General features: G+C 44.0%; 1 protein-coding gene and 1 long non-coding RNA gene across 4 annotated transcripts in view; one reads left to right on the top strand and one right to left on the bottom strand.

The window, feature by feature from the left end:
- Nucleotides 1-26,785, top strand: part of LOC112831659 (inhibitor of carbonic anhydrase) — a 40,241-nt gene that overhangs the window by 6,104 nt on the left and 7,352 nt on the right. The window contains exons 2-12 of one of the 3 annotated variants that reach the window (XM_073899876.1): nucleotides 4,903-5,075; nucleotides 8,272-8,380; nucleotides 9,320-9,481; nucleotides 10,730-10,886; nucleotides 11,736-11,791; nucleotides 14,754-14,932; nucleotides 16,318-16,489; nucleotides 17,401-17,543; nucleotides 19,986-20,076; nucleotides 21,271-21,312; nucleotides 24,114-24,269. In XM_073899876.1, the coding sequence (XP_073755977.1) occupies nucleotides 4,903-5,075; nucleotides 8,272-8,380; nucleotides 9,320-9,481; nucleotides 10,730-10,886; nucleotides 11,736-11,791; nucleotides 14,754-14,932; nucleotides 16,318-16,489; nucleotides 17,401-17,543; nucleotides 19,986-20,076; nucleotides 21,271-21,312; nucleotides 24,114-24,269 (1,440 nt within the window). Of the gene's footprint in view, nucleotides 1-4,902; nucleotides 5,076-8,271; nucleotides 8,381-9,319; nucleotides 9,482-10,726; nucleotides 10,887-11,735; nucleotides 11,792-14,753; nucleotides 14,933-16,317; nucleotides 16,490-17,400; nucleotides 17,544-19,985; nucleotides 20,077-21,270; nucleotides 21,313-24,113; nucleotides 24,270-26,785 lie in introns of all 3 variants that reach the window. The other 2 variants (XM_025882020.2, XM_073899882.1) reach the window with 2 other exon arrangements.
- Nucleotides 5,132-9,312, bottom strand: LOC141374001 (uncharacterized). Its single transcript, XR_012380517.1, has 4 exons — nucleotides 9,193-9,312; nucleotides 8,691-8,951; nucleotides 6,260-6,326; nucleotides 5,132-5,232 (listed from the first exon to the last, which is right to left on the bottom strand). It is a non-coding gene; the product is annotated as an uncharacterized lncRNA (long non-coding RNA).

Below are 26,785 nucleotides of genomic sequence, written 5' to 3'. Positions count from 1 at the left end.
CTACCAACACTGCGCATGTCCTTTTTACTCTACATCCTCGCCACCATTTGTTGTTTCTTGTGTTTTTGATTTTAGCCCTTCTGACAGGTGTGAGGTGATATTTCCTTGTAGTTTTGATTTGCATTTCCCTGCTGATGAGTGACGTTGAGCATCTTTTCACGTATGTGTTGGCCATCTGGATGTCTTCTTTGGAGAAACGTCTATTCATGTCTTCTGCCCTTTTTTTTTTTTTTTTAAAGGATTTTATTTATTTATTTGACACAGAGAGACAGAGGGAGAACACAAGCAGGGGGAATGAGAGAGACAGAAGCAGGCTCCCCAATGAGCAGGGAACCTGAGGCAGGACTCAATCCCAGGACCCTGGGATCACGACCCAAGCCAAAGACAGATGTTTAACCAACTGAGCCACCCAGGCACCCCTTCTGCCAATTTTTTAATTGGATTATTTGGTTTTGGGGTGTACAGGTGTATAAGTTCTTTATATTTTTTGGATACTGACCCTTTATCAGATATATCATTTGCAAATATCTCCTCCCATTCCATAGGTTGCCTTTTAATTTTGTTGATTGTTTCCTTCTCTGTGCAGAAGATTTTTATTTTGATATAGTCTCAGTAGTGTATTTTTGCTTTTGTTTCCCTTGCCTCAGAAGACATATCTAGAAAGAAGTTGCTATGGCTGATGTCAAAGTAGTTACTGCTTGTGTTCTATTCTCAGATTTTTATGGTTTCAGGTCTCATGTTTAGGTCTTTAATCCATTTTGAATTTATGTTTGTGTATGGTGTAAGAAAGTGCTCCAGTTTCATTCTTTTGCATGTTGCTGTCCAGTTTTCCCAACACCATTTGTTAAAGAGAGTGTCTTTTTCCCATTGGATATTCTTTCCTGCTTTGTCAAAGATTAATTGACCGTATAATTATGGGTTTATTTCTAGGTTTTCTATTCTGTTCCATTGATCTTTGTGTCTGTTTTTGTGCCAGTACCATACTATTTTGATTACTGCAACTTTGTAATATAGCTTGAAGTCCAGAACTGTGATGCCTCCAGTTCTGCTTTTCTTTCTCGAGGTGCTTTGGCTACTGGGGTTCTTCTGTGGTTCCATACAAATTTTAGGATTGTTTGTTCTAGTTCTGTGAAAAATGCTGTTGGTATTTTGATAGGGATTGCATTAAATGTGTAAATTGCTTTTTTAATTTTTTTAAATTTTTTAAAAAAGACTTTATTTATTTATTTGACAGAGAGAGACACAGCGAGAGAGGGAACACAAGCAGGGGGAGTGGGAGAGGGAGAAGCAGGCTCCCCACTGAGCAGGGAGTCTGATGCAGGGCTCCATCCCAGGACCCTGAGATCATGACCTGAGCCGAAGGCCAATGCTTAACAACTGAGCCACCCAGGCGCCCCTTGTTGGGAGTTTTTTGATCACGGATTCAATTTCTTTGCTGGTTATAAGTCTGTTCAAATTTTCTATTTCCTCTTGTTTCAGTTTTGGTAGTTATCCGTTTCTAGGAATTTATATCCATTTCTTCTAGGTTGTCCAATTTGTTGATATATAGTTTTTCTTTTTTTTTTTTTCTTAAGATTTCATTTATTTGACAGAGAGAGCACAAACAGGGGGAGTGGCAGGTAGAGCAGGCAGAGGGAGAAGCAGGCTCTCTGCTGAGCAAGGAGCCAGATGTGGGACTTGATCCCAGGACCCCGGGATCATGACCCAAGCCGAAGGCAGCCACCTAACTGACTGAGCCACCCAGGTGTCCCATAGTTTTTCACAATATTCTCTTATGATTATATTTCTGTGGTGTTGGTTGTTATTTTTCTCTCTCATCTATGATCTTATTTATTTGAGTCCTTTCTCTTTTTTTTTCATGATAAGTCTGGTTAGAGGTTTATGAATTTTTAAAATTTTTTTTCAAAGAACTAGTTCCTGGTTTTATTGATCTGTTCTATTTTTTTTAAGTTTCTATATCATTTATTTCTGCTCTAATCTTCATTATTTCCTTCCTTCTGCTAGTTTTTGGTTTTGTTTGTTGTTCTTTTTCTAGCTCCTTTAGGTGTAAGGTTCAGTTGTTTATTTGAGATTTTTTCTTTCTTGAGGTTGGCCTGTATAGCAATATATCAACTTCCCTCTTATAACCACTTTTGCTGCATCCCAGAAGTTTTGTACTGTTGTGTTTTCATTTTCACTTGTTTCCATGTACTTTTTGATTTCTTCTTTTATTTCCTGGTCGACCCATTCATTGTTTAGTAGTATGCTTTAACTTTATGTATTTGTGGTCTTTTCAGATTTTTTCTTGTGGCTGATTTCTAGTTTCATAGCACTGTAGTCAGAAAAGACACACCGTATGACTTCGATCTTCTTGAATTTGTTGAGTTGTTTTGTTTTGTGAGCTAATATGTGATCTATCCTGGAGAATGTTCCATTTGCACTTGAAAAGAATGTGTTTTCCTCTGTTTTAGGATGGAATGTTCTGATTATATCTACTAAGTCCTGGTTTAATGTGTCCTTTAAAGCCACTGTTTCCTTGTTGATGTTCTGTTTGAATGATCTGTCCATCAATGTAAGGGGGGTGTTAAAGTCCCCTACTATCATTATATTATCTATTCATTCTTTCATGTTTGTTATTAACTGTTCTATGTATCTGGATGCTTCTGTATTGGGTGCATAAATATATATAATTGTTATATGCTCTTTTGGATTGTTCCCATTATTATTAAATAGTGTCCTTTTTGTCTCTTGTTACAGCTGTGTTTCAAAGTCAGTTTTGTCCCTTGTAAGTATTGCTACTCTGGCTTTCTTTTGCCCACTGTCCACTATTCTAAAACTTTTTTTATGTTTTTTTATATATATTTATATATTTTTATATATATATACTTTTTTAAGTTGTTTAAAGTACTAGGGCAAGTCCCATATCAGTTACTCTTTCATAGGCGGAAGCAGAAGTCCATCCTGCCTTTGGTTTTTTTGTTTTGTGTTTATATTTCTTTTTTCTTTTGGTTAGTTCTGTGTTTTAATACTGTGTTTCTGACAAGACTTTCACTTTTCCCCTTACAATACAAACTTCATTCACCCTGTTTTACACTCACACTTAAAAAAGAAGTTAGAAGTGCAGAAACTAGTTTTAGTCATTTGGACATAAGCACAGTGGTGACTGAAAATATAGACTTTCAAAAAGACTTTCCTGGGCACCTGGGTGGCTCAGTTGGTTGAGCGACTCCCTTGGGCTCAGGTCATGATCCTGGAGTCCCAGGATCGAGTCCCACATCGGGCTCCCTGCTCAGCGGGGAGTCTGCTTCTCCCTCTGACCCTACCCCCTCTCATGCTCTCTCTCTCTCTCTCTCTCATCCTGTCTCTCAAATAAATAAATAAAATCTTTAAAAAAAAAAGACTTTCCCCCAAAGTGCATACCTTTGAGAAAGAAAAAAACTGTAGTTGGATACAGTAGCTCTTTGTATAACTTAACCTGCTTACAAAGCTATTTTCATTTATAGAGTTGTATTGTCTGTACTGTTACCAGTTATTTCTAAGCACAAAATGTTTTAGCAATCTATATTAGCAAGCAGAGTAAACATGCTTTGAAAGGCTCCAAATGCAAATGTAAGCTAATACTCCAAACGTTTCTATTCTGCACAAGGGCACATGGCCTCTAGAGTTCCATTCCCTAGCTTGCTCTCCCTTCCCTGGGCTGCTACTATGGAAGACTTTTTCAGATAGGGTTGAGGGGCTCCATTTGTCATTCTGTCTTTCGTATGGGATTCTGTCTAAGGTAATTTGGCATCTCATGTCCCATTTCTTTTGATATTTCCTACTTACAGTTAAAAGGCAGTACAGATTTTGGAGTCAGACAGACTTGGGTAATTCAAATATACTGGACTTCATCAAAAACAAGGACCTGCTACTGTTGTAACTTTCATCCTCTAGATTTTATTTAAAATAACTTTTGGCTCAAATACTACAGATTTGTAAAAAAGCATTTTGCCTTTGTAATATTCTCTACGCTCATTACTATAGCTTAAAATGCCAGTGAAATAAACGTGCACTGATTTTAATGCCCCAGCAATTAGTGCCATGTAAGGTTAGAGTATCCAATGTCAAAAGAAAGACTGAATCAGTAGGCTCAAGATTCCTTCCTATAGGTTTCTTTTATCATTTTTCCTGAGGTGACATTCACTAACATCAAATCAATTATTTAAAAATGTATAATTCAGTGGCATTTAGTTATTCACAGTGTTGTGTGACTACAATCTCTAATTCCAAAATAGTTTCATCACTCCAAAAGAAAATCCTGTACCCATTAAGTGGTCAGTACCCATTCCCTTCTCCCCCAGCCCCTGGCAACCACCAGTTTGTTTTCTGTCTCTGTAGATCTACCTACTCTAGATATTTCATACAAGTGGAATCATATAATGTGTAGCCTTTTATATCTGGCTTCTTTCCTTTAACATATTATTTTTGAGGTTCATCAATGTGTAGCATATAGCAGTACTTCATTGTTTTTATGGCAGAATACTAGTTCATGGTTTGGATATACCATATTTTGTTTATCCATTCATCCACTGATGTACATTTGGGTTGTCTCTGCCTTTTTCGACCATTGCGAATTGTGCCGCTATGAATATTTGTGTACGTGTATTTGAGTACCCATTTCCAATTCTTTGGGATATATACTGAGGAGTGGGATTTCTGGATCATATGATAATTCTGTGTTTGACTTTGGGGGGATGCTTTTGGCTTTTTTCTCCAAGGGGAAAGACACAATCAAAGAAATGGGAGTTGAGAATTCATGTGAGCGATGCAGCCAACCCAATTTTTGTCTATCCTACTCAGCCAACCATTTACCTTTCACCTCTTCTACCAGCAAAGACAGATGAGTGCTGTGGGTCCCTTACACCTCTGGCCTCTGTCCCCTAGGGCTGTGTCTGGCTGTCCCTGGGAAAACTGTGAGGTGGTGCACCATCTCAGATCATGAGGCCAGTAAGTGCTCCAGTTTCAGTGACAATATGAAAAGAGTCCTTCCAGCGGATGGTCCTCAGGTCACCTGTGTGAAGAGAACCTCTCACCTCGAATGTATCAAGGCCATTATGGTAAGTTGCAGCTGACTACAGGAGAGTGGAAGAAAATCCATACTTCCTTTTTCTGTGCTTGTTATTGTTTATTGCTTCAGAACAACTTTCTTCCCACAGGAACTAGACCATGCTTTGCAGGAGAAAGAAATAAGCTGAAGACCTGAAAGTACAGGGACTGTGTGTAGAAAAAAATATAGGTGCTCAACGTTCATTAATAGTAAAAACAATACTAGTAATTAAATGACTAATAAAGAAGGATTCAGTAAAAATGCCTGCCGTAAAGCAAAGCCAGAACTGCACTGGAAAAATCCATAGTCAGAAATAAACAAGAAGCTATAGTATTACCGTTATTACTTAACATTGTTTTTGAAATTTCCCAGTAATGCAGTAAGATACAAAATGCATATGAGGTAGAAAGAAACAAATAAAATATCAATATTTTCAGATGATTGCATGCCTGGAATGTACAATGGGGTCAAGAAAAATATTACTGTAATTATTTATTAACGAATAAATTAGTTTGGCAAAAGATAAACATATCACAATGTCATTGTTGTGTATCAGTGGTCATTAGTTGGCGGAAAGTTGCCCAAAATTGTGACTCATTTTCATTTAAAACAATATACTGTAATTCTATTATACTATAATATATTCTATAATATAATAGAAAAACATTTCAGGAAAAAAATCATGGGAGAGATCTGCAAAATTGTTATAATACAGAAGTCTAGGACAAATGAACATTTATTTTATTTATTTATTTATTTATTTATTTACTTTTTTAAAAGATTTTATTTATTTGACAGAGAGAGACAGCGAGAGAGGGAACACAAGCAGGGGGAGTGGGAGAGGGAGAAGCAGGCTTCCCACGGAGCAGGGAGTCTGATGCGGGGCTCAATCCCAGGACCCTGGGATCATGACCTGAGCCGAAGGCAGATGCTTAACGACTGAGCCACCCAGGCTCCCCATGAACAACATTTATTAATGAATTAAAACATATGCCATATTCCTAAATGGGAAGACTAAATATCATATACTTGCATATTTTCCCAAGAAATAAGTTTAATATAATTTTGATCAAAATACAGTCTTTTTAAAAAGAATCAGTTGAATAATTATAAAATCCTAAGGAAAAGCACATGGAGGAGAATATGAATAGTATTATGAAAAAGAAAATTAGCAAGGGAGTGGCTGAGGCCTACGTGAAACTATAAAATATAAAAATAGCAGTGTTACAGAGACCAGGGTCCTAGTGTAGATGTAAGAGACCTGGAAGAGAACAAAATTCACACATATTTGCAGCTTTATTTACATACATTCATCCATTTACTTGTCTATGTGATATGATACGGATGTCAACTACGATCAATATCCAACATCAGGGCACTAGGGCCCTAGGTTTAATAAATTTAGGTAAGATACGTGTAGATTTACATAGATATGTATGATAAGGCAAACTTCCTAAACAAATGGCTGAGAAAAGATTTCTTTAGCTGGACAACTGGGTAACTATTTAGCAAAAAAATCAAGTGAAATGTTTAATCCATTTACCAAAACAAGCTTTCAGTTTGACTCAATTTGACTAATATAGGTAGACATCACAAGATAAATTGCAGAGGTAAATAAATTTGGAAATGAAAAATTATAAGTCTCTGGCAAAAAATTTTTTAAAGCCTTAAGCATCTGAAAATATATTCACCTCAGCTATGACAAAACACCATAGTGCAAAAACTAGATAAAGATGGCATTTAAATTTATAAGAAATGCTTAAGAATAACAAGCTATACACAAACCATTCACAGAAAAGAAATTGTAACTAATAAATAATATAAACAGTAAAGGAAAAGTGTTCATCCTTTTAAATAATCAAATGCAAATAAATGCAAATAAAGCCATTTCTTAAAGTAACAGTTTATACCTAGAAATGTAATAACATCTCTTAAATGATAGCATTTCTTTCTGGTAGGTTTCTGTGACATTAGGATACATTGCTATTGGCATTATAAATGATAAATTATGTCATTTCTGGAAACCAATTTGGAAATATTCAGTAAGAGTCATAAATATGCATACAAACTTTTATTTATTTTTCTCTAATTCATCTGTGAGTGGGGGGAATGATTTGTTACAAGAATTTGACCTTATACAATTGTGGGAGCAGGTTAAACTTCTCTATGACAGTACTGTCTTTCATCTGTTCTTGGAGCTTGAGGAGGAGGCTGCGAGGAAGGGAAGATGTATGTAAAGTGGGGGAAGAGCAAGAACAATCTAGAACCTCAGTCTTGACCTAGAGCCCATGGGCGTGAACTGAAACCCATGTCTGTAATTGCTTCTGACCTTGACGGTGTTCATTAGGCACAGTGGCCTTCTTAACCTTTTACCTTTATACTAACTCCTTCTTTTTCTCAAATTAATTTAAGTTGGGTTCTGATACACACAACCAACAGAGTATTAATTATATATAATACATACATATGTAAATACATAAGTGTGAATATATGTGTAAGAAAAAAATGGGATGGGGAAAAAGGAGGCAAGTATATAGAAATGCAACACTAAATTCAGAAAAAGCCTAGTTACTTCAAACGTCAATTAATAAATGAATTTAAAAAATGATTTCCATGATGGGTTGAGAAATGATCCAATCTCGTTTCTGAGAAGAGGCTGTGAGGTTGCTGCTTCTCACAAGAAGGAAGGAATGCTGGGCTGACTGACATACTTGAAGAGGGAATCCAGATGTGTGAGTGCAAACCATGACTTCTTATAGATAGAAATATTCGACAATTCACTCATTCACTTATCCAGCAAATGTTTATTGAACACTTACTTGTAGAAGGTGCTTCTCTGGGTACAGTAGGAACCTTAAAAGGAAACACACACACACACACACACACACACACACACACACACACACACACACACGTGTCCCCACCTTGGTGGAGCTTACATTCCAAAGAGAAAGGCAAGCAGTAAACAATGAAAGTTTGTCAGGTGGTTGATAAGGGCTAAGGAAAAAACAAAGGAGAGTCCAACATTCATGCATGAAGTGGTAGTTTTAAGATATGGTTGTAGAGAGCCTCGATGTGAAGGTGACCTTTGAGCAAACACTAGGAAGGGAAGGAGGTCTGACCCATGCAAGTATCTATGGGTCAGACATCCCTGGCAGAGGGCTAGGTTAGGGGCTCCCTTCATGGTCTGGTCTCTTCTCTTTCAGGCAAACGAAGCAGATGCTGTGACCCTCGAAGCAGGTTTCGTGCTTGAAGCGGGGCTGCCCCCCTTCAGCCTGAAGCCTGTCGTGGCAGAATTCCATGGATCAAAAATTGGTGCGTTCTCCCTGGGGCCCCAGGTCTCTGATTTGACACTGCAGCCATCAGGGAGAAGGCAGGGTCTCTGTCAACATTGCACCTGAAGGGAACAGAATGGCTGGAGCTCTTTGGGTCGAAGGAGACTGTCATCTACACTGCCCCTCAAGGGCTGGAATGTTGACTCTCCCTGGGAAGCTGTGAACTGTGTGCATCCTGGTGGAAGTACCCTTGGTGCTGCTGGATAAGAGGGGGGCAGGGCTGTCTGGGGTCCATTGCCCACCCAGTGGGGCTGCACCATTGGAAGGCCCATCTCTGGAGACACACAGACCTGGACAGGCTCTTCCCTCTGCTGAGTCCCCAGCAGGTGCTACAGAACATGGGTCTGTGAATGCCGTGAAGAGAGGTTTGTGGCGGGCGGGGGGGAGGGTTGAAGTATAACGCTTTGCCTCCTCTCCATCCTTGTCCATAGTGTCATCAGTGTGTGCGTGAGCACAGCCCAACTCAATCAGACTCCAACTTGCAGAGCCCTGGCAAAATCCTGGGGTCTCCCCTGCATCCGTCCTCTCAGACCTTCACCATTGTGTCTGGGCTGCAGATGGAGAAGCAGAGAAGGGAGAAAAGCCTTTGGAGAGACGGAGTAACATCACAATGACTGGGAGCTGAAGATCTCCCTGAGGATGCCCTGCAGGCCCTGTAATAGCTGGTGGCCCCCACCCCCATGTCTCTGCTGGCTTGGAGGGGCTGGCAGAGAGACACAAGTGTTTATTGCCTTGAAAAGGGACCCCCCACACACTCCATTAATCAAAGGCTTTTTTCTTTTCCTTTCCTACCTGTTCACCAGGGAATGGTAGAGATGCTAGGATTCCCTAAAGTTGCCCGCTGCGCACACTCTGGAAGATGAGCTAGCGACAATGTGGTATCTTCCTTTAGCCCTTCTTTCTCTCTGCTCCTTTGCAGATCCACACACCTCCCATTATGCTGTGGCCATGGTGGAGAAGGGCAGCGACTTCCAGCTGAAACAGCTCCAAGGCAAGAGGTCCTGCCACACGGGCCTAGGATGGTCGGCTGGGTGGTACATCCCCATGCGGATACTTCTTCCTTCTGACTCTGTTGAAGAAGGTAAGCTGGCTAAGGCTGGGGGCCCTCAGGCGGGACTCCTACTCCAGTCGCCTACAGGGATTGTAGTGGGGCCAGACAATCACTATCAGGTGTATCAGTTTCATGAACTGCAAGATGGGGTGAGGACAATCTGCTTTAAATGTGGTTAGCTGGGTTTGCTGCAGCAGCAACCCCTGGGAACTGGCAGCTGAGTCTTCTCTCAGCAAAGGTACCTTGGTCTCTGAGCTCTCGACAGCCCCATACTCATTGTAACCCCGGCGGTTTGGCTTGACAAGGAAGGTCACTGAGGCTCACGACAAACAGGAACTCCCTCTGGCTTCCCAGGAAGGCTCACTAGGGATTATAGCCACACCACCAGCAGTCAGGCCTTTGTGCCTGGGGTAAGGGCTTGGGATGGGGGCAAGAAGAGAAGAGTGGCCTGGAGCCATGATTTTTGTGTGTGTGTACTTCTTGTCTAGTTATGATGAGCCAAGCGAGCCTAGGGTGCCCCTTTAGCCCTTGAAAGATGATGGCCAAACCTTTCTGTGCTTTTGAGGCCTGCCAACTCTGCAGCATTCATGTTTTGCCTGTAATAGGGACAAGGGGCTGCTGGGGTCAGATGGAGTGCTATAGCCTGGGCCACAGCTCTGACTCTGTGCCATTTCTTGGGGTCTCCTCACCTCAATGTCAGACACTGCTGGATGTCTGTGTGAAAGCTTGTGAGGTGGCTGTTGGCACACCCCCTTGCCCACCCCCGGGCAAGTTAGCCCAATCCCCTCCCATGGATTCCTGGAAGAGGAATCCCCACAAACTACCACAGCCCCTGGACCCAAAGGGGAGAGGAGTGGATGGGACCGTGTCCTGAGGTAAGGAAGGATGGTCGGAGTTCCTGCAGTGTCTGGGGTTCTGCCTGCCACACTTAGAGCCTCCGTGGTGAGTTAACAAGGTGAGTGGCCCTGGGGTTGCAGCTTGTTTTCGTGTAGGTCAGCCGCCCTCGTGTCTCGAGTGGACAAGCTGGGAAGCATCTGGTGGGCTGGAGCCCCAGGCCCACACATTAGTGTGATACCTGAACACATGGGGACCCCGGGCCATCCACTTCCTCAGCCACGGGCACTGTCGGCCACCTCTGCTCATCTGCTTCCTCAGGATGGTCCTGGGAAGTGTGTGCAGCATCACGGGCTCTCACATAGGGCCTCGCTCACACACATGTGCAACCTGGAGACCCCCAGCCGGTTCATGCCCTGAGGGCCTTATGTCTGTGTTAAGCAGCCGCAGCGGAAATGGCCCAGTTCTTTTCCGGCAGCTGTGTCCCCTGTGCGACCAGGGAGGTGTTCCCCAAGCTGTGTCAACTGTGTGCAGGGAAAGGGACAAACAAGTGTGCCTGCTCCTTCCAGGAACCATACTTCGGCTACGCAGGCGCCTTCAAGTGAGTGGGGACACCCCCCCAAGCCCCCACTCCTCCTCACTCTGATGGCAGGGAAACTAAGGTACAGGGAGTGGACAGGGCCTGCCCAGACCACCTAGGGTGTCAGTGTGAAACCCAGGGTCCTGAGTGCCCCCCATGGCCTGCCCTCACTCCTAACCATCCCGAGGAACAGTCTTCTGTGTGGGAGCCCCTCTTCTCTCCCTACAGCCTAGGGTCTGTATGTTACCCTCCTGGACCAAGGAGGGCTGAAGGGACAAAACTGTATCTGGGACTCTGGGATTCACAGACCCAGGCTTGGGCTTCCAGCTGGGCCAAAGACCAGGACCTCCCGGCTTGCTTCTTTCTCCCTGAGCATCTCCCTGTGTCATGAACATGTGCCTGCGTCTCTCCGCCTCCCTCTCAGCCCCCTGCAGGCACCTCTCCATGTCTGTAAGAGACAAGGCTCCTGCTCAAAACCAGAACAAAACTGTCCAGGAATCCAAGGCTAGCCTAAGTTTTTATCCTCTGTATTAGGCTTTATTAAAAGAAAAAAACAAAACCCCCCAAACCCAGTCACTTTAGGTTGCCTCTGAAGGGGAAGGTGAGGGTCCTGCCCTCACATCATCCCTCCCTAGAGTTACCTGGGTTGTGATTTACAGAGCTCCTGCCTGCTTCAGGCCCAGGTTGACTGTGGAAGTACAAAGGCCCCTCAGATGGGGCCATGACCTCTGAGGACACACTGAAGCCTGGGCAACTGTGGGCAAAGCTCTGTGAGCCAGTGGTCAGGGCAGAGCCTCAGAGGGGTTGCACGGGGCAGGGGTGAGCTCAAATCATGGGGATTGGCCTGATGCCTGCTGTCTTGTTCCTCAGGTGTCTGCAGGATGGTGTAGGGGATGTGGCCTTCGTGAGGCATATGACAGTGTTCGGTAAGTGCTGGATGGAGGAAGAATCACGTGAGCCATACTGGCCAGGGCAACTGGTTTCTTCCTGAAGGTTTCCTTACATCTAGAGATGGGTGATGACAAGACCGTTAATGAAATAGGAGAGTTTCTGAACTACTAGTCTCCTCAAATAACATACTACATCCACTAATGGCAAGATTTAAAAAAAAAAAGAGCGCTTCTGTACAAAAACCATTTCTGTTATTCGTACTTTGTTTAGTGTTCAATTTGTTCAGTCCGTAAATCTTCTAAACAAATTTTCTGAACATTTAAAGAGTATTTACCAATTAATAAAATGAGACAAGTTTTAATAATTCAATTCTCTTAGCCACTGCAATATCCATTTCAAATGTAATCATACTCTCCTGAATGCTTCAGTGTGAATGTTTCCTTAATCCTATAAATACCTTAAACAAACAAATTATAATGATTTCAGAACTTATTAGCACATCTACAATTAGATGTGTTGCAAAAGTGTTATTACTGTGGACAAAAATATATTTCTTTTTTGTCTGTTTTGTTTTGTTTTTTTAAAAAAAACCTTTCAAGAGTTTTGGGCAACTTATCAGAAAGAAAGAAAGAAAAAAACAACATAAATCTCAGACAAGTTGAAGTTACAGAATTTGGGTTTTGTTTTGTAACCAATTGAATTTCTATCGGATACAGAATACACTTGTATCGCTCAAGATGTTTAAACCAAATGTATATTCAGTATGCTATGTTCATTTTTAAGATAAATGTCTGCTACCTCAAGGGAAATTTAAAGTCATCACTTTTTATATGGGCCTTAGTTCCTTACAACCTCGTGTCTTTCTCTAGCATGAAATAGGAGCTCGGTGTCCTTTGTTCCCTTGTTCAGCCATTCACAATTCACTGTTCCTTCATTATTGCACACTGACCTGGTTTGTTAGCATTTTGGCAATTGAGGCCTGTCTTATTATCAGAACATTTAATTAGTGGGGTCATCTAGGGGTTTCGTCTCCCGGAATCAAGTTGTTCCAGATACTTGTCCTTTTTGCTTCCTCTGGTCGCTCCAGTGAGTGCAGGTATGTTGCCAGTGGGCAGCATCTTCTAACACTCACCCTGAAGTGTTTGGAAACATCTTCACTTTCTGAAAACACCAGGTTGTCCCAGAAGGTCCTGGTTTATTTTTGCTGAAAGTCACTTGTCCACTAATATATAAGACCATTCACCGCCTTTTAAGTAGCAGTTTATGACTACCTACCAGGCTTTTGGGGTGCAAACGAGTGTTGGTGGGGAACTGCTTCCACCAGTGGACCCCCGAGTGACTGATGTCGAGAAGTTTTTTCTTTCTGAAGCTAGGAAATCATATTGATTCTTTTAATTTAAATCTGACATTACTAAATCATTTAAATTTTTTTCAATATAAAGATTTAAAGATTATTTTCTCTACAACATACATAAGTAAACTTGTAACCATTCACAAGAACTCTAACTGTACTCCTTCTCTTTCAGTATGAGAGTATATGAACCCCACAAACCTCTGTGAGTTTGCTAGGGCTGCGATAACAAAGTAACACAAACTGGGTGCCTGAAGCAACAGCAATTTGTCTCTCACAGTTCGAGAGGCTAGAAGTTCAAGATCAAGGTGTCGGTAGGGTTGGTTCCTTCTGAAGGTTCCTTGCTTCTCCCCTAGTTTCTGGTTGTTTGCCGGCCATCTTTGGTATCTGTTGGCTTGTAGTCACATCACCTCACGCCACCTCTTTCCCTTCACATGGCATTCTCCCTGTGTGTGCGTGTGTCATTTTTATCAGGACACCAGTCATACTGGATTAGGGGCCCACACTACTCTAGTATGACCTCATCTTAGTTAATGACATCTGCAATGACTCTTTTCCAAGTAAGGCAACATTCTGAGGTACTGGGGATTCAGATTTCAACATGGGAATTTTGGGGGGACACAATTCAACCCAGAATACCTTTGAATACCTAGACCAGGGGAACCAAAGAGCCTGTTTTCCTCACAAGGTTTTCTGGTCTTCTTTGTACCTATAGAGTACGCTGACTGGGCCCCTAGGTAGGCCTCCTTCAACTCTTCTCCCAGCTTGCCCCAGCAAGCTCTGCCTCCAGGGTGGTAGTGCCGCTGTAGTAGGGAGACCCGGACTGTCCTAACATGGCGATGCATCAGCCTCACACTAGCTGACAAGTCACTTTCAGTCTCTGAGCCTAAGTCTCCTCATCTCTAGAATGGGGTCATCCTATTACTGGCCTCCCCTGGTTGCTATGAGGATTAAATGAAACAGGGCATGGAGAGCCTCCAGGACAATCTTTGGTGTGCTGTGGATGCTCGGAAAACATTTGCTATTATCATCCATATCAGCAGAGTTACAGATATGTGGGGATACCCGGAAGGGCCCTGGGCAAGCGTGCCTCCCCAGCCTCGTGTCTATCTGCAGCAAGAACCAGTCATTTTGCCTCCTGAGGCCTCGGGTTCCTCATAGGTATAAAAGTATTTGGAAAAGATTCTCTTTCAGTCTCTTTGGGTTGTTAAAAAAATTATTAAAGGAGACAAATTAGGTGATACAAACAAACTTGAACATTTCACGAAGTGGACAGTCTTGTTTTGGAGAACTGCAAAATGGGGCAGAAGGCAGGTAGCTTCTATAGGACAAAGAAGAGGAAGAGACAAATACAGAGTATCTGGTTGGCTGGGGCCACACAGTCAACCTTGTCTGGGGTGAGAGGCCCAGAGTTGGCTTTGTGTTTGGGGACTGGCTGACTGAATATACTTTGCTTCTGGTCAAGTAGAGCATCTATAAGAACACAAAAGTCATCTAGATTTTGGCTTGCATATGTGGCACGTGGGCAGGAGCAGGGCCTAGAAAGTTATTACAACAAGGTCAAACAGTCTGTGATTCAGGGAGCAGCAGGGACCACAGCTCATCGTTCTGCTGGCAGTCGGCTCATCTGGGCTTTCCTCCTGCAGAGAATCTGGCAAACAGGACTGACCGTGAGCGGTACGAGTTGCTCTGCCTGGACAACAGCCGGATGCCTGTGGATAAATACAGGGAGTGCAACCTGGGCCTTTTCCCTTCTCATGCTGTCGTGGCTCGAAACGTGGGGGGCAAAGATGACTTGATCTGGGAGGTTCTCAACCAGGCCCAGGTATTCCCACCCTCCATCCTCACTTCCTGCTTTGTGTGTGTATGGAGGGCTCCCTGCTTAGATTTGGGGCATTTTCTTACATTCCCTTCTAGCCACTCTGACAGTTCTTTTGGGTGTCGGACAGGAACCATGTCATACATCATCTGCTTCACTGAGAAACTGCTCAGTCTGTATGTTATAGACAGCAGAGGCCATGAACCCCTCACTTGGTGTCATCGACTCCGTGGACCAAAGACTCCATAGAAGTGCCTCCTTGCTCCATTTTTTTCCTTTTCAGTTCTAAAGGGGTCCTCAGGATGTGGGGTAGATGCCCCTCCTCCATGGAGTATTCCCCTATTATCTTCCTGGCATGTGATCCTGCCCTCCTCACTTCCCTCAGTGGCAGGTTCCCTGGCCATGAGCATTGTCTCTGTCTGGTGTTGGTGGCGGCCTCTCCTGGCCAGCCGTCATTCATTCCCTGTCCCTTCTCTGTTGGTGCTCTCTGCTCAGCACTGGGGATTCAGAGATGAAGTGGACAGGGACTTGCCCTTGAGTTGCTTCCAGACAAGTGTGGGGGACATGATGAGTACACATACAAATGATCACCAGATGAAATGGTCCAACCTTGGGCACATGGATTGTGTACTTTGTAGAGGACAGGAACTGGGTTTCAGGGTATATCTAGGAAGATTCTTGAGCCCTAGGAAGAAAGCTGTGCTTACCCCTAGGAAGGGGGATATTTGCCAGTGAGGGCAGCAGGTGCCATTTCACGTAGAGCCACCACAAAAGCAAAAAGCAGACAGACATTGGAAAGAGCTTGGGGATAGGTGCTATAGTCAGGAATGGCTTTGGGCCAGTTAGTGGGAGTTGTAGACAAAGGGCCCTTCCATTCCATTTTTTGGAGGCCAGAAAGTTCCCAGCTGGTCCTTCAGTGGTAGGCCTGAGGTCAGAGAGGAGCCCAGGGCTCCTGACCTCCAGGCTCAGTGGCAGGTGTTGGACCGCCAGCCATTCTGGGATGAAGGCCACCAGAGCTACTTGGGACAGTCAGCTGGCCAGGAGTGAGGCAGTCTTCACTGCCTGTCCTGTGGGAATATGCCATTGGAGAAGGGCAGCTGTCTGGCACATGGCAACCATACCTCTTGGTGTGGAACTTGGGGAACAGCCTCGGCTGTTTCCCTGAAGCTGCTTATGGCCAACTAGCTGGGATTTGGGTAAAGCATTCCCTGGAGAGAGGCAGGGGAACCCTGGGAACCACAGGGGTTTTGGTGGGCTGGGTGCTTTGTCTTAGCTCTTGGGTGCTCATATTTTCTCTCTTCCAGTTTTCCTTGTCTGGTTTTGGGTTTGTTTTCCCTTTCCCTTGCTATGCCAGCTTCCCTCCTTCTCTGTTTCTTTTATCCTTTGAACAGGAACATTTTGGAAAAGACAAGTCGACAGAATTCCAGCTCTTTGCCTCTCCTCATGGGAAGGACTTGCTGTTTACAGATGATACCCATGGGTTTTTAAGAGTGCCTCCTAAGATGGACGCCAAGCTATACGTGGGATACGAATATTTTGCTGCCATTCAACGTCATAGGATAGGTGTGTAAAGTTCTGGGAGGAAGGTAGAGCAGGAAAGCCAGAGAGGCTTTCCCAGTGCCTGAAAGCCTCACCTCACCCAACCTTCACTGGCCCATGGAGCCCAGGGGAGCTACCAACTGCACTGTTAGTGAGGGGATTTTCTGCTGAGCTGGAGAAAATCCTGAACTATGAGATCACAAAAGGGTTTTGAAGATCTTCAGATTACAGTCAACTTGAAGTAATGATGGTTCTTGCTCCTGTGTATTAACCAGGGTCACCCCACCCAGTGGCAGGTCTATATGACAGGGAAAAATAGCACATCCCAAACTGAAGTGGGGACATGGCCTCTGCCACTATCAGGAGTGAAACTAGAATTTCAGAGGGTGTTAATCCAACCCTTGCCTTCCTCTAGATCCCTATGGTTCATTTCTTCTTTCCTTCCTTTTGTTTTCATTTAGTCAACCAATAGTTAATGAGCATCCACAAAAGTCACCGTGTTAGATGTGGGCATACTGTGGTGATCAGACATTGGGTGAGGGGGAGAGCAATCAGGCTCACCCAAAGGAGAACACATGACTACCAACTGGGGAATGCTACTGTTGGGAGAACCCAGTCCTGTCAGAGCAAACTCTGGAAGGTCCTGACCTTCTGGTGCTCAGAAAGTGTTCCCCTCAGGAGGATATACTCAAGGAGGTGAGGTCAGGAGGGTGGGGAACTGCTCTGCCTTCACTACTCTTTCCGAGTACTGAGCTCCCCATTTCTCCTGGAGGGTGACAGACAGGAATGAGCCGTGATATGGGCATGAGACATACCCACTCTGCTGCTGTCAGTGAGGGCCCCACTGGACAGCCATTCTGTAGCCAGTGGCACTTAGCTCCCAGACACATCTCCGGACTCCTTTTGGATGCCTCGCTTTTCTCCACCTGTCCTAGGTGTGGAAGACACCCAGAGGGTGCTATGGTGTGCAGTGGGCCACCATGAGAGGGTCAAGTGTGATGAGTGGAGTGTCCTAAGCGGTGGTGCCTTACAGTGCACCATAGAGGAGACCACTGAGGACTGCATCACCGCCATCGCAGTAAGGAGAGCCCCACCTCCACAGCTGGGCTTGGACACCCAGACATGTGGCCTCTCTGCCCTCTTCCCATATGTCTTCCTGTTGGCCATGAGGCTAAAATGCACCTGTTGTGTGCTGCCCCCACCCTCCAAAGCCCCACCCAACTCTACTGAATGTGCCCCTGTAGCTCAGGCTGGCCCGAGACCCAGACTCCTTAGGTCAGCTCTGGAGTCCTGGGAGCTCTGAGTATTGTCCTGTCCAGGAGATGCAGGAAGGGGGGTGACATCCCAGGGGGTGGTCAGGGCCCGTGTGGATTGTGAAAGCAAATCAACCTCAGTCCTTGAGTTGTAAATATAATTTTTCTTCTGGTGATAAAAATATTATATGCTGGAAGTGAAATGAAAGATAAGATTATTCACAACTTTCTAACTCAGAGATCATTACCACATAATTTCTGAGTTATGAAGTTGTGTTATTAACTTTCCATTTCTCTATGAGCAGATAATATTTTTGTGATTAGGAAAATAAATTTACAATAAAAGACTCGAAAATTGACAAACTCAGGAGACACACAGTCTTCTTTAATAAGATCTTTATTTTGATAAACCTTCCTGGGACTAACCCGTACACTAAGATCTTGCAATTTATACAGTTGTATCAGTTTTAAGGATTAGATGAATTTGAGTGCTCAGGACATTGCCTAGCATATAGTATGTAGTCAATAAATGTTATCTATTGTTGTTATTTAAAGTTAGCACAGTAGGTGCACTTTCTTAGGTAATGGAATATTCATTTAAAATGTTTTTAATGGCTGCACAATATTCCACCAATATTTCTGCCTCAATTTATTGAACTGATTTCTCAGTGTCTACATTTGAAATATTTCCAAATCTTTTGCTATTGTAGATAATATGGGATTGAAGATTTTTGTTCTATAACCTCAATATTTCTGGGTATATCTTTAATAATAATAATAGCTAACATTTTGGAAGTTACTTACTATGTGCCAAACATGCTTCTGAGCTCTTAACTTGCATTAACTCATTTATTTATTTATTTTAAAGATTTTATTTCTTTACTGTCAGAGAGAGCACACAAGCAGGGGGAGCGGCAGGCAGAGGGAGAGGGAGAAGCAGACTCCCCGCTGAGCAAGGAGTCCGATATGGGACTTGATCCCAGGCCCTTGGGATCATGACCTGAGCCAAAGGCAGACCCTTAACCGATTGAGCCACCCAGGCGTCCTGCATTAGTTCATTTAATCCTCACAATGAGCCTATGAGCCCATTTTATGGATGAAAAAAATGTGTATAGAATAGTTTTTAGGCATGTGTTCTTCAGAATAGTCAGATTCAGGAGGCTATGTGGTATACTGGTTATGAGCAGAAGCTAAGGAATTAAACTGTTTAAGTTTTAGTTTTAGTGACCATCTATTGGAGAAATTATTTAACTTCCCTCTGCTTTACTTCACTAGTGTATAAAAGGGGAAGAATTATAGTACCTACCTTATTGGATTTTGTGAGGAATACATGAGGTAATCACTGTAAGATGTTTAGAAAGGGCCTGGCACATAGTAAAGGCTTGGTAGGTTTTTGTTTGTATAGTTGCAACTGTTTTAAGATAGATTTCTAGAAGGACAGTTAATAGGTCAAAAGCCAAGAGCGAGTATGTATCTGTGTGTTTTTATCTCAACGACCTTATCTATCACTGTAAGTATATATTTTTTGCTCTGTGGTTGGAAAATTTCATTGATTAAAATAAGTTAATTATTAATGAATTATTTAATTAGAGAAATTGTTTATTGCAAGTCTTTGTTGTGCCAAGGCTCTGAGTATAGTGCTAATGGGATTATGGGAACAGAATTGAACTCCACCATACAGAAGAAAAAAGTTCCATAGAAACATAGTAAATACAGGGGCACCTGGGTGGCTCAGTTGGTTGAATGTCCAGCTCTTGGTTTCAGCTCAGGTTCTGATCTCGGGGTGGTGAAATCGAGCCCCGTGTTGAGCTCCGCGCTCAGCTTGAGAATGTGCTTGAGATCTTTCCCCCTCCCACATGCCCCCCACCCTGCTCCTCCCCGTTTGTACTCTCTCTCTTTCTCTCAAATACATAAATAAAATCTTAAAAAAAAAGAAACATAGTAAATACAACCCCTGAGTCTGGCCATGTAGACTGTTGAGTGACAGTGGTCACAAAGAAAACGTGGTGAGGGCATGTCCAGTACTCAAGATGGGTCTAATAAGAGGTCAGAGATGCCAGGGAGCAGGATCTGGGTTGGGCGCTTATTCCTGGGTCAACATGTCCAGTTTTCTAAACCCTGTGGTGAAATGGCAGAAGTTTTGGGTGATCCATGATTTGATGAATCAAAAGGACATGTGACATAAAGCCAATGAGAGATACCTCTGAGGGTCAGTGAGACAGGAAATGGCCTCACTGTTGTGCTACTGATTTATTTCTTAACTTCAGAAAGGAGAGGCTGATGCCATAACTTTGGATGGAGGCTTCATCTATACAGCGGGCCATTGCGGTCTGGTGCCTGTCCTGGCAGAGAACTACAGTAAGTGGAAGGGGTGCCTGTCAGTGTTTTATTTTCTCTGGGCCGTGGACATAGAAAGAAGGAGAAATGATCCAGTTCATTGTTGAGATAATAATTAACTACGGGTAGAGTGTGAGAGGCTAGCAGATAGTATCCTCCTTCCCCGGAGTCAGAGCAAATGAAGATATGGACACAGGAGTTAGGCAGAAAGAGATGAAAAGAGATATTTATTACTGAAAGGGTGATATTGGAGGGCATGGTACAGAGCTGGCTTCAGGGCTTGACAAATTGCCCTGGAGTTAGAGTTACCCACTAGTTCAGGAGAACAGGTCTGTTGGCTTACCCTACAGCTGAGGGCCCAGGAGAACGCATATTGTCATAGAGCTTCATCGAAAAGATCTAAACTACCCTCTCCCCACTCTCTTCAATAAAGAGAGGAGGGGCTGAGCCACATGTGCCTCACTCAATACTTTTGCTAAATTTACTAGTCCAAAATTAACTCACCCCAGCTGCACTGGAAGGTTGAGTGGTGAGGCTACAAGGTCATGTTCTTCAGGGGGGATCCTTTCACATAAAAAAATAAAGCTGGGGAAAAGGGGATTTCACCAATATAATTTATTAAGCACCTCATCTGCTAGGCAGTGAGCAAGAAACCATACATTATCCTTCAAAACAAAACAACTCTGTGAAGTAAATAATGGTAGCTCTGTTTTACTGATATAAAAACTAAAGCTTAGAGAAGTTAAATGATGTGTCCAAGGTAGAATGAAGACTGTATCCAGGTTTTTCTGACTCCATGGACTGGTTTTTTCCCCCTCCAACATGGCAAGAATATAATGATTGCCTACCACAGTCCAGAGCTCTGAAGGGAAGAAAGATTATCAGGATGACTTGAATCACATAGCCAATGCAAAAGATCTTTGTCAAGATCTTTAGTGGTCTCTGCCCCTCTTCAAAGGGCATCTCATTTTCTTTCTCTGTAACTCCCTGAGTGCTGGGGAGATTCTGGGGTGGAACCTAAAATTCAAATGGCAATGTTCAGGGAGAGAGGTGTTAGATGGGCCTGCAGAATCTTGGCTTGTTGATAACCAGTGACACACTGCTTAGCTGGTGTTTCTTATTTTATTCCTCACTCTTGAGATTGAGAAGCTCATGACTTTGGATTGAGTAATGTGAGAGTTTAATGCCATGTATCCTGATTGTTTTTCTGTTTAGTGCCTACGGATGGGTCTACGTGTGTAAATACACCCGTGGTAGGTGAGTCAGAATCAGTAACCCTGGGGCTCAAAGGTAAAGGCCATCGTTGGGGAGAGGGTGAGGAGAGTCTTCAAAATGAAGCAAAGTTACTAGAGTTGTAAAGAAAAAAACAAAACAAAAAAACCCACAAAAAAAAAAAACAAGAAGGAGGACAGCTATCACCACTATAGCTTATTGTAAGGAGCAAATCTGTCATGAAGCTGTGGTGATAATTAGTGTTTGTGGGGTTCTTTACAGGCAACAAAGGACTCCTGCTCGCACTATTCCCGTTTACTCTCCTCAGCAATCCTCTAGGATGTGGGCATCATTATTCCCTGTTGTGTAGATGGGGAAAGTGAGGCCCAGGGCCACACAGCCAGGGAGTGGCTGCACCTGGGCTTGAGAAGAGGCGGTGTGACTGGAAACCCCTTGCCCTTCCTGACGCACCACCTTACTCCTTGTCATATGCTGCCTGCCCTTCTCTGCACCAGGAGGCAGGAGCCTACTTCTGACACTTCTGGGCCAAGTGGAGGCTTCACTATAGGAGGAGAGTCATAGATGCTCTAACGAAGAGGAGGGGGAAAATGAACTGGACCTTTTAGCTTTCAGCCAGCTGATTTTAATAGCAGAGGAGTCGATCTTGTCTTTAGAATAGACCAGGTGACAAGTTCTCCCATCTGTATCTACATAGGCGGGGAGGGTCTGTATCTGTTCCTGAAGTACCTAATCTTGGAAAACAGAGCAGTGTTCCTCAATCTAGTGTAGCGCCTGGACCGGCTGCATCAGCATCACCTGAGAACTTGTGAGAAATGCAAATTCTTGGGCTCCACCCAAATCCACTGAGTCAGAAACTCCAAGGATGGGGCCACTGCTCTGTGTTTTAACAAGCCCTCCAGCTGATTCTGATGCACATTGGGGTTTGAAAACAACTGTGGGGGAGGATCCTGAGATGAAAACAGGTGCTCACTTGGGTTTGGAGTTTCTTATGGGACAGGTAAACTGCGGGAAGTGGGTGGGTGGCTTTGGACCACCACAGCACCAGCAGCAGCTCTGGTCCCCGCTGAGCACGGGGTCGCAGAGGCCCTGTAGGTCCATGCCCCACCAAGGCCTCTAGAGTGCAAAGCTTCTCCTGCAGCAGCTCCCCTCCATGTGCAACAGGACCCAAGCCCTAGGACATACTGTCCCCCTCCCCCTCTGCTTTTATGGCTAACAGTCTTCAGTGAGTTGTGTCTTCATCCCCAACCCAAACGGCTGGCATTTTGTCAGCCATGCAGTCTCCTGAGTATAGAATATGTGAAGTCAGAAAGAACTCCACTTCAAGAATGGTTGAAATTTACAGGAACTGCAGTATATGCAAATGCAGGTCAACAAAGATGCTTAGAAGACAGTTCAGGGTGGCTGGCTGTGATGGAGAAGGTTAGATTTGAGTAGAGACAGAGAGGGATCAACTCCAAAGACAAAGACACACACAAAACACACACACACACGCCCGATGGCAATAATTAATGCCATTTGTGCAGAATTAGTTACACCTCCAGAAAGGTACTATAACAGTATTTGGCTGCCAGAACAGTGTAATAGAGCACAGTCTGGTAAGCAAGGGCTTGGCCCGGCCTCAGGAGAATCTGCTTCACTGAGGGAGGGGCTCTGGTACTGCTTGTGCCACTAGCTGCATGGCTGGAAACCCAGCAATGTAACCTCCCCGTCCTATCTTAATGTACAATGTGCCCATATTAGCACATCTGATCCCCCTGAAAGCCCCCACCCCGGATGGGTATCAGTGTTGCCATTTTACTGAGGAATAAACTGGCAAGTCTTCTACCTGCCATGTTGACTTCCAACTTTTCCAGGCTTGAATATACAGAAACCCGAACCATGATGGCAAGAAAGGGAGTGTAAGGGGAGGGGGGGTTGGGAGTAGTGGTGGAGGACCACATTCCCTCTAGTTCTGAAGATTTAGGATTCTAATCTTCTTATAAATTCTGCTTTACTGTTTAGGCCTCAGTCAATAAGAACAATTCAGTTACAGAGTATTGGGATAGGAATATATCAAATATCAGTGATGTTCCCATTAGAATCAAGAACACGAGAAGAAGGCCCACTCTCACCAAAGACACTTGGTACTACTTTGGAAGTGAATGCAGGGTGATTTAGAAGATTAGAAAAATATTTTTAATAATGGAGAAAAAAGATTAAATTGTCACTATTGGAAAATGATGTTATCATAGATCTAGAAAATCAGAGACTTTAAAAAAGAAGTTATTAAAGCTCTTTCTGTTGGATTTCAACAGAAGTATTTCAACAGGCACACACTTATATGTACAAGATTTATATAGGTAATTTGTAATATGACAAAGTGGGTCACACCATAAATGCCCACCAGTGGGGGGATTACAAAATATGGTACTTCCATACAGTGGAACATAACTTAGGTTCAACCAATAAACAGAATGAGATAGCTATATCTACTTCTGCTGAATCAAAAAGGTGCCCACAATAATATATCACTGAGGGAGAATAAAGCATCTCGCAGTAAAGAATGTATAGTAGGAATCCATTGAAAAAGTATGAAGTATGTGTGTAAGGATTTCTGGATGTCTGTATGTAGAAATATCTGGAGAGCGGTAGTGTCAGACTGTTTGGCCCCATACCTAATAATGATAGTTATTGGTAGGGTCTTCTGCTAGAGTAAGGAGAGGGGTTCAAGGTATTCCCCTTCCCCTGGGAGAGTGGCAGGCAGGGGCTAACTGTAGCAGCTTTAGAGTACATTTTCAGAGGGTCCTGGAGCTACTGAAATTGCATTTTGTTATCTCTGTTGCAAGGTCATTACGTCGTGGCAGTGGTTAAGAAATCAGATCCCTACATCACTTGGGGCTCTCTGGAAGGCAGGAGGTCCTGCCACCCCGCAGTTGGTACTTCTGCAGGCTGGATCATCCCCATGGGTTTGATATACAACAAAACCAGGTCCTGTAAATTTGGTAAGTGCATTCTGTGATGCGGTGCAGCAGCCCCTTCCTTGGGCCTGTAACTGTGTAGGACAGGAATCCAGTTCAATGACAAGGAATGTCAAGGGATGGCATAAATTGGTAGTGGGGTCAAGGGCTGGGCAGACATTACAGGTGAGCTTCACCTGTCCTTGAGCAGGTGCTCCCCTTTCTCCTCACCTCCTTACTTCTGAGGGGAGTGGCTTGGCCCAATGGGTAGATATCAGGGAAATACCCTATTCTTTATGTGTTACAACTGGCTCAGGGAACAAGCCTGGGGTTGCAGAGTAAGAGTGGGATGTGTGTGTGTGTGTGTGTGTGTGTGTGTGTGTGTGTGTGTGTGTGTGTGTTGTTTTCCCATATAAACCAGATTGGCTGCTTTGTAAAAATTGAAAACCATACACCAGTAAGTCCTTGGGTGCTTTTTCACTTGCATCCTTATCTCCCTTAGAGTCTCAGATTTATCATTTTAGCAGTACTCTTGCCAATACCTAAAAGGCTCCTGGTGCCCTGCTTTTCCCAGCCATCTGACAAATCCCACCTCTGCATGAACCCCATTACCTGCTCTCTTCACTTGCTTAGCAGCTAAGGAAGCTTCATATCCTTAGCAGCTAAACCTGGCTGGAGAAGTCACGGGGTAGAGCAGTTCATTCCACTGGAAATGGTCCAGAAGCTGGCCTCAGTGGGCCTCTGGCAGTCACACCATCACTGTGTTGCTGCTCCACACCCCTATACTTCCCAATAATTATCCTAATGTCCTCACTTCCCACCAGCACCCATCTACCACCCTTTCTCAGCACATGACTCATCTCAGCTGCAACAGACAACTGAAATGGTCAGAAAGGTTCCCCCTCACCAACCCACTGCCAAAGCTGTGGGCCTCCTCGTGGCTGTATCCACTCAGCCTCCCTCCACCTGTACTTTGGGTGTGGGCCCCTCCTCTGTTCCTCTCCCTAGAGCCTCATACCCTTGGTTACTACTTCTCTCTCTAGTATAGCCAACAATTTCTTTCAACATTAAGCATCCCCAGTGTTTTCCATCTTTAAAAGTCCTCCCTCTCCCAGCAGTCTCCTCTAGCTTCTGACTTGCTTCTCCTCCTCCTTGCTGCCAGACTTCTTAACAGCATGGTCTGAGCCACTCATCTCCCACTCACTCCTCCACTCCCTGTCCTCTGGCTTCTCTGCGTCATTCCATAGGAAGGACTCTGGTCAAGGCTACCGGTGACCTCCATGTTGCTCAGTTGGAAGGTCATGCTCCAGTCCATTCCTCTCTTACTTCTCTTTCTTCAGATCACCTTAAAACACTATCTTCTGGCTTTTGTGAAAACCCTGGCTTGGTTTTTCTCCCACCCCTACAAAGCCCCCTTTCCCAATCTGGTTAATAAATGTTTCAACTGCTTAAAGCAACTTTCTTTCCCCACTCTAAACTCAATCTGCAGGCACTCACATCCATGCCTACAGCCTCGTTTACCATCTAAGCAAATAATACTATACATACAAAACTAGGCACTTGCCATTTGCAACGACATGGATGGAACTGGAGGGAGTTATGCTGAGTGAAATAAGTCAATCAGAGAAAGACATGTACCATATGACCTCACTGATATGAGAATTCTTAATCTCAGGAAACAAACTGAGGGTTGCTGGAGTGGTGGGGGCTGGGAGGGATGGGGTGGCTGGGGGGATGGACACTGGGGAGGGTATGTGCTATGGTGAGCGCTGTGAATTGTGTAAGACTGATGAATCACAGACCTGTACCCCTGAAACAAATAATACATTGTATGTTTAAAAAAAAAGAAGATAATAGGAAGGGAAAAATGAAGGGGGATAGATCGGAGGGGGAGACGAACCATGAGAGACGATGGACTCTGAGAAACAAACTGAGGGTTCTAGAGGGGAGGAGGTGGGGGGATGGGTTAGCCTGGTGATGGGTATTAAAGAGGGCACGTTCTGCATGGAGCACTGGGTTTTATGCACAAACAATGAATCATGGAACACTACATCAAAAACTAATGATGTAAAAAAAAAACTAATGATGTAATGTATGGTGATTAACATAACAATAAAAAATTAAAAAAAAAAACTAGGCACATAGCCAGCACTAGATAAATGTTGGCTGCTATCACTATTATTGTTATATCTATATGTTGATAACTATTACATCTTTATCCCTAGCACAGATCTCTCTTTGACCTCCACATCGGTGTATATCGAACTGCCTATCTGACGTTATCTAATTGGATATTTCAAAAGCACATTAAGCTCAAAACAAAATGTATCATCTCTGCCGAGTCTGCTCCAGAGCTGCCTAGCTCAGTGGAGGACCCTACGTCCATCCACTTGCCCCAGCTGGAAACCAAGCTATCATTCTCCACGTACCCATCCATCACCAGTGATGTCCCCCTCTACTGTCTCCCTCCCCTTGTGCTACTCTAGTCCCAACTGTCCTCATCTCCCCTGGACTACTACAGTAACCTGCTGCCTGCACCCCACATCGGCCCTGGATTCCAT

Source organism: Callorhinus ursinus, unplaced genomic scaffold (assembly GCF_003265705.2).
Source record: "Callorhinus ursinus isolate GAN/ISIS: 27379988/994484 unplaced genomic scaffold, GSC_fseal_2.0 scaffold1, whole genome shotgun sequence".
NCBI classification, from domain to species: domain Eukaryota; kingdom Metazoa; phylum Chordata; class Mammalia; order Carnivora; family Otariidae; genus Callorhinus; species Callorhinus ursinus.
Note: the sequence above shows the minus strand (reverse complement) of the source record. Positions and strands in the feature narration are given on the sequence as shown.